The sequence below is a fragment of the Carassius gibelio genome, chromosome A20, assembly GCF_023724105.1.
Source record: "Carassius gibelio isolate Cgi1373 ecotype wild population from Czech Republic chromosome A20, carGib1.2-hapl.c, whole genome shotgun sequence".
Lineage (NCBI taxonomy): Eukaryota > Metazoa > Chordata > Actinopteri > Cypriniformes > Cyprinidae > Carassius > Carassius gibelio.
The window spans coordinates 19,351,777-19,370,820 of NC_068390.1; the positions used below are offsets into that span (position 1 = coordinate 19,351,777).

General features: G+C 41.2%; 1 protein-coding gene across 2 annotated transcripts; it reads left to right on the forward strand.

The window, feature by feature from the left end:
* The first annotated feature begins 12,251 nt into the window (after positions 1 to 12,251).
* LOC127938328 (sestrin-1) lies at positions 12,252 to 18,628 on the forward strand. 2 transcript variants are annotated; one of them, XM_052534863.1, is made up of 10 exons: positions 12,252 to 12,403; positions 13,222 to 13,287; positions 13,472 to 13,672; positions 13,755 to 13,937; positions 14,742 to 14,972; positions 15,154 to 15,301; positions 15,381 to 15,493; positions 15,585 to 15,775; positions 15,968 to 16,112; positions 16,206 to 18,628. In XM_052534863.1, exons 1-10 carry the CDS (start codon positions 12,302 to 12,304, stop codon positions 16,290 to 16,292), a joined length of 1,467 nt encoding a protein of 488 aa, XP_052390823.1. In that variant the 5' UTR covers positions 12,252 to 12,301; the 3' UTR covers positions 16,293 to 18,628. The 2 variants fall into 2 exon arrangements, with proteins under 2 accessions (XP_052390823.1, XP_052390824.1); XM_052534864.1 differs by having other exon boundaries at positions 15,384 to 15,493.
* The last annotated feature ends 416 nt before the right edge of the window (positions 18,629 to 19,044 follow it).

The following is a 19,044-nucleotide window of genomic DNA, read 5'->3' on the forward strand; positions in this document are numbered from 1 at the left end:
AACTACATTGGCCCTAAAAAATATTTGGACAGAAGGGTTGTAATGATTCACCCACCTCACAATTCGATTCGATTCACGATTTTGATTCCACAATTTAATTTTTTCAATATTTCTTTTTTTTTTTTTTTTACTAAATGAGATTGAAGACATTATACAGTAAATGAATAGGTGATGTTTTATTAGGCTATTGCTGCACGTTTCTTTGTGAAATTGAAATAAAACAAAACTAAATTGAAATTTTAGAACAAACCCCAAATCAAACAAGTAAGTTACACAAAGAAGAGAAATCTCTTAATATGAACAAACTAAGGCTTTGTCAGAGGCGACCACTGGATTTAATCATGATCCAAACAAAGATGCAGCATGAGTAGATTGTAATCTAAATTAGACTGTATAATTTCGAAATTTGAAGCAAAAACAGAATGGTCTGAGTTTAGTTTTGTGAAACTATGCTACATAAAACATATCTTAATGAAACAACAGACAAGGTGAATGAGACGCAGGTTCTCTCTCTGACAGCAGGTGGTGCTTATGAACAGCAATGATACAGTGTTTCCTGGGTTACCGCTGTAAACAAAACAGCCAGCCCTCAGTGTTGGGAAAGTTCACTTTCTACATGAACTAGTTCAAAGTTCAATACACAAATTTTAAAATGAACTAGTTCAGTTCATAATTCAAACTACAAAATTTTGAACTAAGTTCACTAAGTTCCAAAAATGAACTAGTTCATAGTTCTTTTTTTCAATATGTTGCTGCAAGCTATTATTTTTCAAAATTATTGCCACAGCCCATATAGAATCACAGACAGCAATTATTTTATCAGTTTTAACAATGAAGCTATGCGTCAGATTTCATCTTCATATCCAATTTTGAATCCTTATCCAACCAGGGTTTACATTAGCATTGAGGGGGCAGCATTTCCCCATTGTTGCTTTAATGCTTTGTCTCCCATTCTCACCGACCTTGTCATAAACATCATAAAATTATTTTAAATGATGATACACCTTCTTGCTACATGCTGCTGTCGCCTGCATGCTTTTTTAATTTTTTTTTTTTGATGACGTGTCACGCATGCGGCGCACGGCGGTGTGACACTGGTGGCTGGTGTTTGACAGATTGGGTGTTTTTCCACTACATATTAAGACCCGTTTACGGTGTGTTTTAGCCAGGTTTTCGCCTGGAAGGCTCTATAGAAATCTGGCACCCTATTGAACGAAGTTAACCTGAGAGAGCGTGCCGTTCACAGACAATAGAATGAACGAGTTCACAGTAACGTTCATCAGGCATTAATACAGCACGTTCAGTTCACGTTCGCCCAAAATATGAACGAGTTCATGAACTATCGTTCAATGAACGTGTTCAGGCACAACACTGCCAGCCCTTATGAACACTGCTTTAAAGGTCACCTATTATGCCCCTTTTACAAGATGTAATATAAATCTTATGGCTTTTCTGAAAGTGCCTGTGAAGTTTCAGCTCAAAATACCTTACTGTACAGATCGTTTATTATAACATGTTGAAAAGTATAATTTTTTGGGTGGGTCTAAAAAGTGCTGATTCAGGGGTGTGTTCCCTTACATCAAAATGAGCTGCAACTTCCCGCCCGACTCCAGAATGAGGCAGAGTTTAGACTTATCTGCTTTGTGTATGGCAATAACAGAGAGGAGAAGCAACATGAGCGAGAGTGAAAGGACCGGTATCTAGCCGTACGTGTATGAATCCGGACAGCAGAAGAAAAAAATATTAAGCTAATTTTATCATTCTAAGATGGCTGTGTACACAATTCCAACACAAATTCCTGTCCAAACACCTTGTAAACGTGGATTTTGCATAATAGGTGTCCTTTAATATGCATTGTTCAGTGGAAGGTGAAACGAAAATACCACGTTAACTTTTCTGAAGATAGTCAGTTCCCCTCAAGAGATACATTCATATAAACTCCTACTCCAGCTCAACCGATTTGAATTGTCACATATTTGAATTGATTTTTAATCGTTAAATTCCTATTTGGACAGTTCAGCAAGACTTTAAAACGTCTGAATATCATTGTTTTAAAGACATTTCAAAGTGTGTGATTACTCAGCAAAAACACCTGTGTGAACCTGGGGTGAACTTACTTTATACATCCACTTAAAATGTATTCCAGAAAGTAAAGTTGGGTCTGAGAAAAATACTTGTTTCATTTGTTTGCAGATAAAAAAAATTAAAATGTGACTCCAGACACTTTTTGGGGCCACTGTATATAGGTGTATTAGTATTATTATAGTATTAAAAAACGTAATATTGTGAAATATACATTCAATTACAGTTTGTTAATATATTTTAAAACATAATTTATTCTTGTGTTTGCAAAGCTGAATTTTCAGACACCATTACAGTCTTCACTGTCATATAATCCTTTAGAAAGATAATATGCCGATTTGGTGCTCAAGAAACATTTCTCAGCTGAGAGGCACAATATAATGGCCAAAGATATCCATCTGATTGATTTCAAACATAGACAACTGTAGAAAATAGCACAGGAATGCAGGTGCATGTCCTGTGCATACACCACCCTTAAAAGTTGCTGTTGTCGTGACATGGTGGGTGGGTGTGCATGTTTATAGTAAAAAATCAAAGTAAAAATCGGAACTGTTGGGCAGTAGAAAAAGTCCTTGTTGTTGAGTCCTGAGTGAATGTATACACATGCTAATATGCTGTGTAGTTTGTGCTTTGGGAGTGCCATTTCCTCTGACTGTTGGATGTGTATGTGTGTGTGTGTGTGTACATTTGTATCTGTGTTCCTAGCAGACCGCGCCTCTTTCAGGAAGACTGAGCTGCTCCAATCAGCCCGGTTCTCAGAATTCCCAAGCTGAATCCAAGTACTAGACTGAGAGAGGAACATGAGAAGTTGAGTGGGACAAATGAGCCAGTGACAGAGGATATAAGGATGAAAGAGCGAGAGGAAAGGTGAATCAGATAATGGAGGAAAGTAATGTTGTATGGTTATATGTTTAATGCCTGAGCACAGTCTACAGCAGGGGTGTCAAACTCAGTTCCTGGAAGACCGCAGTCCTGCAAAGTTTAGTTCCAACCCTGCTCCGACACACAAACCATCTAGTTTTCCAATAAGCCTGAAGGACATGATTAGCTGAATCGGGTGTGTTTAATTAGGGTTGGATCTAAACTCTGCAGGGCTATGGCCCTCCAGGAACTGAGTTTAACACCCCTGGTCTACAGTCATTGATCTCTCATTGACACTTGCTCAGAAGATATATAAAAAAAGGTTCAAAATTAAGTAAATAAAGTGGCACTACTTGCTGGTTTTTAATAACTTTACAAGGAACTGCAATATATTAAGTCAACTATAAAAATGAGAGTTTGGCACTTGTTGATTTAACCAATGCAAGTAATTCAAATCAATGCCTTAATAAAACTTCTGGTCTTCATCTTCTAAAGACCTTTACGTCAGTGGAAAATAATGTGGAATATTCTTTCATTAACCAAAGCAAATATATTATGAACATGATGTGTCTTTTTTTATGTTTTTATGACAGGTGCTTTTTTACAGTCTGACAGACAGCTTGTTTATGATGTTTTTGATGTTGACACAGTAACCTGCACCATTTGTACTAATAAGTAAAACAACAGTTTAATAATCCTATATATATATATATATATATATATATATGCACACAAACATTCACTCACAGTATATATAACTATTTATTAAAACTAGTTATATATAAATAATAAATATATATAAAACATTATCATAAACAGTTAGACATTTTTATATATATTAATCATTTTATTCACTCACTATTGTATATTTTGGACCCTGCGTGCAAATAACTGATCTAGTGAGCCCATGCTATTTTAGTCTAGTTAACAACAAAGTTTAATTTTATTCCTAAAGACATTTTTTTCATAAACATGTAGATCTCTCTTTTTGCAGTTCTTACAGGTCACACATAGTATACTTACTTGCATTGATCTATGGAACAATGGTCCCGACTGCTTAATTTGTGCATGCATCTATCATGAAAATACAATCATTACACCTTTAGCACAATCAATAAGAGGTGATAATGACTAATATGCAAAGTTGAATGATTACTGGGGGAACTGAGTGAAAGAATGACCCCTGCTGCAGAATTATTGTTTATTTGCCTGTTCGTCTTTCCTGTTGCAATATTGATTTTAAAAAGATCTTTGTTTAACACAGACAGAATAAGACTTCAATCAGTATCAGAATGAATCAGACAAATGCAGAAACAATAAATGTGGATTATGAGATACTGAAGGCCTTCTTTTTATTATAATTTTTTACATTGTGGTTACTGTCACACCATATAGTCCAAAGTTCAAGGCTGCAAAGACTTTAGTCAGCTTGCAAAACTTTTTTTATGCATACAGAGCAGCAGATATATTCGGCCATAAAAACATATCACTCCTAGTCATTGAACAGACATTGAAACAAGTTCATTTCAAAGTTAGTCTACTTTTTTTTCTTTTAGAGGCACTACGGTGGGGGAGTGAGGGTGAAAAAAACAGATTGGACCCTGAAACTGTTGTTCTGCTCTCTGATTGGCTGACTCTTGTTGCTAGGCTTATGTCTTTTGTGTTTTTTTTTTTTTTTTCTCGCTCTTTCTTCCCCCGGTCTCTGATAGGTCAGGATGGAACTGGTTTAGACAAGGGCTGTGTCAGGCAACTTTTCTGCCACTTGTTGAACATCCGCAGGCTTGTGGTTTAAGCGTGGCTGCTCGTTCAGCACAAGAAAAACAACAGCACAGAGACACATTCACACAGAGAGTCACTTCTACAGACAAATCCTGTTACTCAGAAAGTGTTCACGTATAAATAAAAAAATTTCACAGGCAGAAATTCACAACCAGAGCCAGAGTTATTGGCAGATGGTGGCTGTTTTTCTCGCAGCTCCAGGAAATCAGCTTTTTAATCTAATATTCACATAATATATTACATAGTCCTAAATGAACATGACTTAAACACTTAAACACATGACTTCTCACACTTGAGAAAAGCCTAAAGAGATCTCCACAGCTGGTGAATTAAAGTTCTGTTTAATGAAGAATTAAGTTTTAGTAAAATAATCTATAAAAGTGAAGAAAATGCAGACATAAAATAGGCTTCCAGCTATCGAATGATAATTTCCTTGTTTAACATGTTTTACTGTTATAAAAAAAAAATAACTAAAAAAAATTTAGAATTTGTGACTCATAAGTATATCGATGCATATGTCCGGACATGTTTCTCTTGTGCTGTGCTTAAATGAATTCATCAATACAATGGAAAAATTACTTAAAATGACTCCAAAACCAAGATTTATGTTTAGCGTTTTGTAAACTTTCATCATTAGTTGCGTTTTAGGTTTGTTTTCGTATGTGACTGGAGTCATTCCACTTTTTGTATTTTTTTTCCATAGATATAACCAACTGAGCAGCTGAACCCAGTGTTATGATATGGTGTGGGTACAGTAAAGCCAGTAAAGTTTGTTCTAAGATAATAGTTATGGCTCTTTTAATAAAGAGAGGAAAGAGTGCCTTGGGGGAGATGACCGCAAGGCAAACGCTGACCATTCTCTTCTGTAGGTTTGCTGAGCCATAGGGCTCAGTAGGCCTGGTTAACCACCCCCCTATCACCAGAGAGAGTGCTGATTCCTGCTCTGGACTGTTTACACCCCCTCAGCCCCCCCGATCTAGGTTGGTCCCTTCAGACACAATGAACATGCTGAATAGCTACTCTTAATCTCGTGAGCGATGCCAAATCCAAACGCTTTGACAGCCTTCTGCTCATGCACAGGACTTAAATTAATGTTTGTTGGGCTTTATTACTCCACAATATATTCTACAATAGTGCATTTCATCATACAGAGGGAAAAATAATACATTGTTGTCACGGTAGGAAATCCAGTGTTTCCTCCGTGTCATGTTTTGTGATTGTTTTTGTACTTACGTTGTTCCCATGTGCTCGTTTAGTTGATTGTCATCACCTGGGTGTTGATTGTCTCGCTCCAGCTGATCTTCATCACACCTCAGCTACTTATACTCACCTCGCTCTCTCTCTGTTGTCAGATCCTCTCTCATGTCTCCGTGTCCTAGTTGGTTTACCGTCTTCCGTGTTCGTGTGCTGGATTGGGTTCGTGTTGTCGTCCTCGTGTCAGTGTTCCGGTCTGTTCCTGGTTTCAACCATTGACCACCTTCACCTGCACCATCGACTTCACCATCCAGCTCTTCTCACGCCACCGTAGACCTTCCTTGCCATTGCCAACATTCTGGACTCTCTTTCTAATAAACATCATCTGATTGCCTGCAATTGCTTCCTCCTCTTTTACCTGTCGTTACAGTAGGATCTGACCATCATGGAAGCAGCAGGCGATCGCTCCCCATCTCATCTGGAGGAATTTCTGCAGAGAGCCGTGGGTCGTATGGATCGCCAAGACAAGGCGATAGATGAGATGGGTCGAGCCTTCCAAGCAATGGTGACGAAGGTGTCCGAGCTCGCTCTCCAGACTCAACACCAACAACAACCGCCACCCGCTGCGCCTCCCACGCCACCCACACCGCCGATCGTCTCCGGGGGGATTTCCCAGCCCGAACCACGCCTCCCCCTCCCTGAGAAATATGCGGGTGAGCCAGAGTTTTGTCGATCATTTCTTTCTCATTGTTCTCTGCACTTCGCCCTGCAGCCCCGCACGTTCTACACCGAGGAAATGAAGGTGGCATTCGTCTTGTCACTACTGACGGGAAGGGCTGCCCTCTGGGGGACGGCGGTGTGGGAAAACCAAGACAGCTGCTGTGCCTCGTTCCACGCCCTTTCGGAGGAGATGAGACGGGTCTTCGACCGCTCCGTCGCCGGGAGGGAAGCGGCTAGACTTCTCACGGACCTACGTCAGGAGGACAGGTCCGTATCCGATTACTCGATTGAGTTCCGCACCCTGGCGGCGGAGTGTAAGTGGAACGAAGAGGCGCAGTGGGATCACTTCCTGCATGGGTTGGCTGACCGCATCCAACAGGAGATCCGCGCCGTCGAGCTCCCCACTTCTCTCAATAGCCTGATTGACCTCACCATCAGAGTTGACAACCGACTCGATCAAGCCGCCAGACGGAGGGGGAGAGCAGTTCTCGCGAACAGACCGGAGGCTCAGTGTCAGCGCTCAGAGGTTGCGGTCAGCCCACCGGGAGATCTTGAACCCATGCAGGTGGGGCGAGCTCGGCTCTCCCGGGAGGAGAGGATCAGGCGGAGATCCCTGGGACTATGTTTATACTGCGGCAGCCAAGAACATCACATCCAGCGCTGTCCGGTAAGAAGACCAAGCCCGATAGTAAAACTGAGGCTACTATCGGGTGGGATCTCTGCCAGGAAGACCTCATCTACATCGACACTCCTTCCGGTGAGTCTACGGTGGTCCACCCACGCACTCGATCATCACGCTTTGTTGGATTCTGGAGCCGAGGGTAGTTTCATGGACTTTAAGTTTGCCACTAAACTCAACATTCCTCTCACCTCCCTCAAACACCCCATTGCACCTTTTGCACTCAACGGACACAAACTGCCAGTCATCACACAGACCACTTTACCTGTTTCCCTCATCACGTCTGGCAACCATACGGAGGAGATCTCATTCTACATCACGGACTCACCTCAATCCCCCATCGTTCTCGGTCACACCTGGCTTCAGAAACACAACCCCAGGATCAATTGGCGCCTTGGATCTGTGGTTAGCTGGAGCGAGGAATGTCATTTGTCTTGTCTTTTGTCTGCTGGTGTTAATGTTTCTGAGTCTGTGTTTCAGGGGGAAGCAGTGGATTTGGCTAACGTGCCCGCGGAGTACCACGACCTGAAGGAGGTGTTCAGTAAGTCTCGTGCTGATTCTCTTCCTCCTCATCGTCCCTATGACTGTGCGATAGAGTTATTGCCAGGTACTTCTCCGCCTAAGGGCAAGTTATATTCTTTGTCTATTCCAGAGACGGCGGCCATGGAGAAATATATATCCAGTTCTCTAGCAACGGGGTTTATCCGCCCTTCTTCTTCTCCAGCGGGGGCGGGGTTCTTTTTTGTGGGAAAGAAGGACGGATCCTTGCGACCTTGCATTGACTACCGAGGGCTGAACAACATAACGGTAAAGAATACCTATCCTTTGCCACTTATGTCTTCAGCTTTTGAGAGGTTGCAGGGAGCGTCCGTTTTCACTAAATTGGACTTACGTAATGCTTATCATTTGGTCCGCATCAGGGAGGGGGATGAGTGGAAGACTGCCTTTAACACCCCTAGAGGCCATTTTGAGTACTGCGTTATGCCGTTCGGGCTAACCAACTCGCCGGCAGTCTTTCAAGCACTCGTTAATGACGTGTTGCGAGACATGGTCGATCTGTTCATATATGTTTACCTGGATGACATATTGATTTTTTCTTCGTCTCTCCAGGAACACGTGCAACACGTACGACGAGTGCTTCTGCGGTTGCTAGAGAATGGATTGTTTGTCAAGGCGGAGAAATGCGTTTTTCATGCACAGTCTGTTTCTTTTCTAGGACACATCATTTCGACTGAGGGTGTTCGCATGGATCCTGAGAAGGTTAAGGCTGTGGTAAATTGGCCATCCCCAGAGTCTCGCAAGGCCCTGCAGAGATTTCTGGGGTTCGCCAATTTTTACCGGCGTTTCATTCGCAATTTCAGCCAACTAGCCGCTCCTCTGACCGCCTTGACCTCCCCTAGTTTGACGTTCAGGTGGTCAGACGCAGCTGAGGCTGCGTTTGCCAAACTGAAAAGCTGCTTTGTTTCAGCTCCCATTCTCGTCACCCCTGATCGCTCACGTCAATTCATAGTGGAGGTCGACGCGTCAGAGGTGGGGGTAGGAGCAGTGTTATCCCAACGCGCATCCTCAGACGGAAAGGTGCATCCGTGCGCGTATTATTCTCACCGTTTATCTCCTGCAGAAGTTAATTATGACATTGGCAATCGAGAGTTGTTGGCAGTCAAACTTGCACTGGAAGAATGGCGTCACTGGCTTGAGGGGTCGGGTGTACCTTTCATTGTATGGACGGACCATAAGAATCTCGAATACATTAGAACCGCCAAAAGACTTAACTCCAGGCAGGCTCGGTGGGCATTGTTTTTCGGTCGTTTCGATTTTGCACTTTCTTACCGGCCGGGTTCCAAAAACATCAAACCCGATGCTTTATCCCGTCTTTTTGAGCGTTCCGATCGTACTGCTACTCCCGAGCCCATTTTACCGGGGACCATCATTATCTCCGCGCTCAGATGGGAGGTCGAATCGAAGGTGTTGACCGCCTTAGAAGGGGTAACGCCCCCGGCTCGTTGCCCACCGAACCGATTGTTTGTGCCGGAGGGGTTACGGTCAGACGTTCTCCAGTGGGGTCATTGTTCCAGTGTTGCTTGTCACCCAGGGGTTAGTAGAACTAGATTTCTAGTCAAGCAACGATTTTGGTGGCCTGGTATGGCTCGTGACGTCCACGATTTCGTCTTGGCTTGTTCAGTTTGCGCTATTGGTAAGACCTCCAATCGACCTCCAGATGGGTTACTCTTACCGCTGTCTGTCCCTTCAAGACCCTGGTCCCACATTTCGCTAGATTTTATCACCGCCCTCCCGCCCTCTAAAGGCAATACGGTGATTTTAACCGTAGTGGACCGGTTCTCGAAGGCGACTCATTTTATTCCCTTGCCCAAATTACCTTCAGCCAAGGAAACAGCGGTAGCTGTCATTGACCACGTCTTCCGCATACATGGCCTTCCGACAGACGTGGTTTCTGACAGGGGTCCCCAATTTGTGTCCAAATTTTGGCGAGAATTTTGTAAATTGTTAGGAGCGACTGTTAGTCTTTCTTCCGGGTTCCATCCCCAGAGCAATGGTCAAACCGAACGAGCCAATCAGGATGTCGAGAGGGTTTTGCGATGTTTGGCTTCCAGTAATCCTTCGTCCTGGTGTCAGCAACTCTCAGTTGTGGAGTACGCACACAATTCTTTGCCAGTGTCATCTACGGGCATGTCTCCATTTAAGTGTAGTTTAGGGTACCAACCACCTAATTTTGTCAGTACGGAATCCGAGGTTTCGGTCCCCTCCGCACACGCACTAGTCCAGAGGTGTCACCGCACCTGGACCAGAGCTCGCAGAGCTCTGCTCCAGGCTAGGTCGCGCACCAAGGCTAAGGCCGATCGCCACCGGTCGAAGCCTCCCCGTTACGTCGTCGGTCAAAGAGTGTGGCTTTCTACCCAGAATATTCCTATGCGTTCCGTTTCTAACAAACTTGCTCCCAAATTTATTGGCCCGTTTTCTATTACCAAGATTATTAATCCGGTAACCGTGCGTCTTAGCCTTCCTCCGGCGTACAGGAGGATTCATCCCGTGTTCCATGTGTCCAAAATTAAATCGGTGATTTCTTCCCGTCTTAATCCGCCTGCCCCGGTTCCCCCCCCGCCTCGTCTCGTTAATGGGGAAACCACCTATTCGGTTAATCGTATTCTGGACTCTAGACGGAGGGGACGCGGTTTTCAGTACTTGGTGGATTGGGAGGGTTACGGTCCGGAGGAGAGAAGCTGGGTTCCTGCTCGGGACATATTGGATCACCACCTTATAGATGATTACAATCTACAGGTAAAGCAGGCTGGGAACGTCAGGTGACGTCCTAGGGGAGAGGGTACTGTCACGGTAGGAAATCCAGTGTTTCCTCCGTGTCATGTTTTGTGATTGTTTTTGTACTTACGTTGTTCCCATGTGCTCGTTTAGTTGATTGTCATCACCTGGGTGTTGATTGTCTCGCTCCAGCTGATCTTCATCACACCTCAGCTACTTATACTCACCTCGCTCTCTCTCTGTTGTCAGATCCTCTCTCATGTCTCCGTGTCCTAGTTGGTTTACCGTCTTCCGTGTTCGTGTGCTGGATTGGGTTCGTGTTGTCGTCCTCGTGTCAGTGTTCCGGTCTGTTCCTGGTTTCAACCATTGACCACCTTCACCTGCACCATCGACTTCACCATCCAGCTCTTCTCACGCCACCGTAGACCTTCCTTGCCATTGCCAACATTCTGGACTCTCTTTCTAATAAACATCATCTGATTGCCTGCAATTGCTTCCTCCTCTTTTACCTGTCGTTACAATTGTGTTTTATGCATTATGCTTTAGTTGTGAATCATTCAGTATGTTGTAAAGATTAAAGCTAAACTGTATAAACAAAATTCTAAAGTGCATTGCATTACATCATCTTGACAAATTTAATCCGTTGAAAACCAAGGCTTTTTTTCTTTTTTCTTGAAAACAACCAATATGTGAGCCAAAACGGTTATTTGATCTATTAGGTGCCTTGACTTGTCCCCTGTGGGGCATATTAAGCTGTCAGCGGGAATTGATCTTGTCTTGTTTTTCACTGTAGTCCATGCTTTCCTCCTCATTCATGTCGCGGGGCTTGTTTACTGCAGTTCACTTTGCTCAAGGAAAAACATCCCCTCCCACTTGCTTGGGCTACTTAAATCTGTCCCTTTCACCAGGCAGCCGGGACTTTACAGGAGGTAACAGTGTCATAGAATTGACAAATCATGATTATGTAAATAGGTTTATTGGAAGGCCAAGTAAAATGTCTGTTAAGTATTAATCAACATTAGAAAATTTCCATTCATATACCTGAAACCAAAGAAAAGCTCCCCATTGAAAGTGCACTGAGATAGAAACAACTCAACAATTCTTAGACAATTTCCATATAAATCAGTTAAATAAATCCAAATATATTAACAAATAGGAAGTGTTCAATGTTTAGGTCACCCCATAAAAAAATGAAATTGTGTCTTTTACTTTCATTCTTGTTTCAAACCTGTATGACTCTCTAATGTGAAACACAAAAGAAAAGTTAGGCAGAATGTGAGACTTACTTTTCGCTTTAAATACATCTTTCATTCTAATAAATGATATGCTCTTTATAACATGTCCTTTTTAACTAAAGAAAGTCATTGTGTTTGCAACGACGTGAGTGTGAATAAATGATGACAGAATTGTAATTTTTGCATAAACGACCGTTTTAAGTCGCCCGTTGGCGCAAGTGTCTTTTAACCCCGCCCCCTTAGCGTTGATTGGACAACATAGGTTGTTTTTGTAACGCGATTGGCTACTGGGCGCGTCAATCATATTTATAGCTTGTTTTTACCAAAAGAGATCTAGGAGAGAGTGGGTATTCTGCTCTGGAGCGTCAGAAGACAGGAACCGGTAGCCTAACAAAATGCCTCAAGGAACAACGGGAACTAAAACAAACACAAGATAGTCGCTCTAATTTTTTATATAGAAGCAGAAAAGCGCAACATGAGGCACGCATCAACATCTAATGAAACTATGGAAAACTCCTCACTCACCATGACAGACTTGTTTAAAATTTGCACACAATGCGAGCGGCTAAGTAAAAAGGTAAGAAACAAATTAGAGCTTGACATCAAGTTTAACTAATGACAGATTTATTTTTAACTAACCCGTTTCGTTAGTCTTCTTTTTTTTTTCTTTGCCGTGGGTTTAAAATAATGTCCGTTTATTGCAGTGCAGCCTGGTCTTTGTACTTGCATCATGAACGCAGCTGGCTTGTTTTTCGGTCTTCTGTCATCGAATCGATAGAAATTCGTCTTTTATCAATGGCTGACCGTATTAAAGTCAGTGTCAAATTGTCTAAATGTTGTTTTTTATTCAAGCAAAGCACTAATATCCAAGATAGCCACCGTGTGGAACTGATGTATGTTTCTGCAAGGCTCGCGGTGTCAAGTTTAACAGCATTTAGTATTAAATGTAGTTCTACACCATAGCTTGCGAATTCCTGTCTGAGTCAGCTATTTTGGCATTATTATGTCACTGGTATATTGCTAACTGGCCTTTTTGTTCATATGGAACCTAGGTTGTTTTGAATCATTCCCTTTGTGCCTTTGACAGATTCTATTGTATCAATAAGCAGATTAATGATGTTCAGGATCTGAATGAATGGTGCATTTACTTACAGATCTGACTGTATTACGTATTATGTCATGTATTATAAAGAATATCTTTTCTGGCCAATGCCAGAGAAAATTCTGGTACCACCCATTAATATTTGAGCTGAGATTGGCTGTTGTTTTTTGTTTTTATGAGTTCTCTCATGCCAGGATTTCTTCAATATAATAATAGTAGTTTCGTGCCAAGTGCTTCTCTCAGGTTTTGACTTGTGGATCAGGAAATCATGCTATTGGTTTTGATCCTTTTAGGACGCTGGAGTGCAAATCCCCAGACCGATGGGAAATGGACCAAGTAGATTCATACCAGAGAAAGAGGTTAGTGTTAACATCAACCCTGCTAGATTTAAAGTTGGCTTGAATCTCACTCCAACCATTATAATCAACAAATTGCACTCCCTTTTTTGGAATTAACAATGTTTATCATCCCAGTCTAGTGAAGATATTTTCCCAGTACTGAGTTCCCCAGGTTCACCTCATCTTTATTCCCCCGTTGTCTTAGATACTTCAAGTCAGTAAATTGAATGAAAGAATACAGTCGATTTTTGAGGATGCCTTCGCAGTGCTCGGTCGCCTTGACAACATCTCCTTGGTGATGGGGTTCCATCCTGAGTATTTGGAGAGCTTTCTTAAGACACTGCATTACCTGCTTCAGGTGGACGGTCCATTGTCTCCGCACTGCAGACATTACATAGGCATAATGGTGAGGCTGCAGGCTGTATTTTTGTATGCAACTCAAAAATCACAATGATAGATTCTTCTGAAGGTGTCTTTGTGCTCAACAGGCTGCCGCTAGGCACCAGTGCACGTATCTGGTCAACCTGCACGTGAATGACTTTCTGCAGGTCAGAGGTGATCCCAAGTGGTTGAAAGGTCTGGAAGAAGCCCCACAGAAGCTGCAGGCTCTTGGAGAGCTCAATAAGATCCTGGCCCATCGCCCCTGGATGCTCACCAAAGAACATATTGAGGTATGACTTCAACCTCACAGTCACAGATGGACACTCGCCTACAGCAGTTACGCAACTGTAACGAGCACAACAAAGTTTTAGAATGCTTTAAGAGGCAACTATGAAGTGTAAGGTCAGTCTGGTTTCAGGAGATATGAAGTTTATTAGCTGTAATGGAGTTATAATAATTTGTGCCAATTACATTGTGCCATTTTGTGTTTGTTTGTGTCTGTGTGACAAATCTGTTAATTTATTCAAAAGTACATGCAGTGATTTCAGTAATCCTATTCTATGATGAGAATGTCAATTTCTTAATTAAATGTATGTTATTTATTAAAAGCATTTTAATTAAATTCTATAAATCAAAGGATTTTAATTTAATTTAAATATATATTTGGATATTTGTTGGAGTGCCTAATGTGAAAAACGTCTGGTAAAAAAATGATCCTAATATTGTAATCGTAAAAGAAAGCTGTATTAAATAGTTTGGTGGAATATTTGATTCCTTACAAGAAGAAAAAATTCTTTGAAAAAAAATGAATTAATAACTCATAATATTTGTAAAGAAAACTCCTTGCCTTAAACATTTTAATTTTAAAGTTTAAAACAGTGAATAAAATATATACATATATATGCTATTACATTTTACTTGATGGTTATGCCATGAGTCATTAAACTGAAACTTTTCTTTTTCACTTTTTCAAAACCACTTGAAACCAACAATGAATACCAAGAGTACATTTCTAAGAATTATTTTTCCCTTTCTTTGTCGTGGACACTCTTACATATCATTGGCCCTCATATTTATTAATTTTTTTCTTACAGCGGCTACTGAAGGCAGAGGAGCACAGCTGGTCCCTGGCCGAGCTGATCCATGTCGTGGTGCTACTCACGCTCTATCACTCTCTGGCCTCCTTTACGTTTGGTTGTGGCATCAACCCTGACATCCACACAGATGGAGGACATACGCTCAGGCCGCCCTCGCTCAGCGGTTACTGCATTTGTGACATTGCCAATGGCAACAGTGCCCTGGAGGAAATGTTTGGGAACCAGCAGGTGAGACCAAGGGAAATATATGCAAAGAAAACGATTGCAAGACTTTCTCATATTTGCTAGTCTCCCATCCAGTGGTCCTGAAAGTGGTCTGTGGAATGCATGGAGTGTGAGGTTCAAATTCCTAACCATGCAGTGCACATAAACTGTGTGATGACCTAGATTCCTGGTTGCGTGTGTTTAGGTGTCTGAGTTCACTGGTGAGGTTGAAGTGCTGATGGAGAAGATGAAGCAGCTCCAGGAATGTCATGACGAAGAGGAAGCAAGTCAGGAGGAAATGGCCACTCGTTTTGAGAGGGAAAAAACAGAAAGCATGCTGGTAGTCACCTCTGGTAAGTGGGATTTTAAATGTTTTATTTCATACTACAACGCCAGGATGACTTGTATTAAAGCAACATGTTTGGTCAACAGAAGATGAGGAGTGTGTTACATCCAAAGATGTTTCACGACATTTTGAAGATCCTAGTTACGACTACAAAGACTTCTCCAGGAGAGGAGAACATGTGCCCACTCTCAGAGTGCTGGTGAGAAGAAAGTCACATTGTCTTGCTTGTTGCCAGTCAAAAGAAATGGAGGATTAGAATAACAGAATTGTGATGTTTTCCGCCTCGGCAGGACTATAGTTGGGAAGATCATGGTTTTTCCTTGGTGAATCGGCTGTATCCAGATTTTGGACAGCTTCTAGATGAAAAGTTCCAGATCGCATATAATCTCACGTACAACACAATGGCGACACACGAGGGTGTGGACACTTCCATGCTTCGTAGAGCCATCTGGAACTACATCCACTGCATGTTTGGGATTAGGTAAGTCTGTCCACTGTTCTCCGTTTCACAAATAAATATATCTGGTTGAGCTGTAAAAATGAGTTTATTCTTTGTCATTCTACAGACACACACACACACATATATATATATATATATACACACATTTACATTTTTATTTTTAAATTTTCATATTGCTTAGGTATCTTTCTTTCTCTGTCTGTTACATGGCAGGTATGATGATTATGATTATGGAGAAATTAATCAACTGTTAGACCGCAGTTTTAAAGTCTACATCAAAACTATGGTGCGCACTCCAGAGAAGATCACCAAGAGAATGTATGACAGCTTCTGGAGGCAGTTCCAGCACTCTGAGAAGGTTAGAAGCACTTCAGAAACACAAAAATGAACCGGCACAGATTATTTGTGAAGATGTTTGAGTTAATAACGATTCTTTTCTTTTGTCTTTTAGGTCCACGTTAATTTGCTTCTTATGGAAGCGCGCATGCAGGCAGAACTGCTCTACGCTCTGAGAGCTATCACCCGCTACATGACATGAAGTGCTGTTCTTGTCTACCTTTTTATTTTAAGTTTTTTACTGTTGTTGACGTTGGACACTTCAATAAATGTAAAAATTACAAAAAAAAAGGAAAAAAACAAAACAAAACTGAGGAAGAACAACAACGGGTGGGTGTGGACGATGAAAAGGGTTGTTTTGCTAAAAGAAGGAAAAAAACAACAACTATCAACTGAACCTACTTGTTGAATCACTTGTGTGGCTGCTTAGCCTGCAGTGCCAACACTGGCCACTAGGGGGGCTCTGAGAACAATCCCTCTAGTGTGTAAGAGGACAAGCTGAGACTGCGAGCTTCTGGAGGCCAGACTTCCTTTTAGTATTTCAAATGCATCTGCGATAAGATGCCATATAATCATATCTTCTTTATGTGAGATGAGATTAAAAACCAAAACACAAATAGCAACTCCAGCACCAGTGCAGAAAGACTGCACTGACAAGCCTATCTACTAGTGTTTTATCATTTTATATAGGGTTTTTTATTTCAGCAGTGGCTAGAGATAGAAGCATTACTGTTTTTGCATAAACGTGTGCCTAGTCATGCGCAGCACTGGCAACAGATGCTGATGTGCCGTCTGTTCATGCTGCTTTTCTCAATTGAGAGGCCTCAAGACCCAAACCATCACCCATTTATATAAGCTAATCCAGGAACGATTGTTTTAGTGTGCGAACGGAATTCAAAAGTAATAGCTGTCTGAGCCCTTGTTAGAGTTTACTGTAAGACACCACTTTGTCTCATTAAGACATTTCCAATGTGTGAATGCTATGGGAGTGGGGGGGGGGGGGGAATCCAAACATAGGCTATTTTGGGGGGTTCATGCATTAAAAATATCAAAGCACTTTTTTTTGAAAAATGTTAAGCTTCAGCTTTTATGTAGCCATTTTGTCTCTATGTCCGTTTTCTATTTTTTTTTTTTATTTGTGTTGGCAACTTTTAAAGTGAAGAGTTTCCTGTTGCTCTGATCCATCCGCCTTATCTGTCTTCCTTTTAATGCATGGTCATCTTAACTCCTTGTTTCTATCTTGGAGTTTATTAAACTAAATACCTCCTGTTATGTATCCTTAAATATCTAAGTGCTGTCTGGTGAGCAGAACTTTGTCTTACGTGGCCGCCTGTCGTGCGCTACTATCTGTACAGAGCAAGTGACCCGCACGACTGCACGGTACCATGCTTGTTCTTATTATCAGAACTTTAACCAGTGTAACTAAGCAAATTTTGTTTTGAGTGTGTGTGTGTGTGTTTTCTTTTCAAGCGGGGTGGATTCTCTGCTGTCTTTTGTTTACTAAACCAGTTAAGTACTGCATTCTGATGATGGCAGGACTAGAGGGATGGTACTTTTTCATTTGAAGGAGTTTTAAGTCAGACTTGAGAGACTGATGTCAGTTACTGACAATTTTATAAGAAATGATTTGTAAAAAATAAAAATAAAACATGGCATTTCACTGGTTGTATCATTTGTAATTTAATCTGAAGCCTTTTTCTTCACTGAAAAGTCACAGATGATGATGCATTACACCAAACAATTATTGTTATTGATTATTAATTGCAACAACAACAAAAAAAAGATCATATCACAAGAATCGAAGGTTTTTTATAATCAATGTTTTTATGTCCATGAACATCCAACCAACAGTAGAGACCCTTGTAGCAAAGCAATATAGCAGCACAGACACTACAGGCCCATAGAAAAGCACTAATGATTTCAACACGATGTTGAACGCTGCAATTTGTCCTCTCACAGCGAGGATTAAAGCAAGTAACATTGTTAACCTGGGAACAATCCTGTTTGCATAAATAAGGAAATATACCCTTTTGTTGTTTGTAATTTCCCTGTTTGTTTGTGGTTATGAGGCTGGTGGTCATTTAGTGCCTGTAAATGGACATTAAATGGAAATCACCATAGGCTAGTTGTTGCTCATTTTAAAAGAATAATGTGAGAAGTTGGGTTCCCCTCTTAATAACAATAAAGTATCTTCTTCTTTTCTGAAAAAGTCCCTTGGATATTGTGCAGGAGTTCAACAGCTTCAGAGTTTACACAATGAAGAAGACATTAAATCTCAGTTAATAGTGATTAAATACATTTTACACAAATCTAATTTCGGTCATTGGTATTTAAGCATGTATGTAGGTCAACTCTAGGGCAGCTGTGTAAACTTTATAGTTATGTGTATAGACTGTAGCTGTGAAGTCTTAACCTGTTAAGAGGAGGGAAGCCAGTGCCATATTATATCAGTTTGATGTGATTGTATGACAATGTTTCTATTCTGTCTTCCTTACAGACTTTTCTGGAAGTGTCTGTTTAATAAAGTCTTTGACATCACAGAGATGCTCATGAGTGATTTTTGCATGTACATTAGTGTGGTGTTCATGAACATAAGACTCGATTTACGTGTTTGACACATGCTTTCTCCTGTTTAAGCTAAATACAGCAGCATAAGGTTGTGTAATAAATATTTGAACTTTTTTATATATATATAAAACAAATGTGTTGGTCATAATTGACAAATTCCCTATTAGCATTCACAACATGTAAGTTCACAACATTAAAAGAGATATTGTATTAAAGTGTAATATACACACTGGCTCATTCCTCAGCTTTTAGATGTACATAAAGTACATGCCAATACATACACCATCATCAGAAGGCCACTGCAAAGCTCCTCTGTCCAAAACGCAAGACAACATGTCTACATTAAGTTCATACAAAATTAATAATTAATCTTTAAAATAATTAAT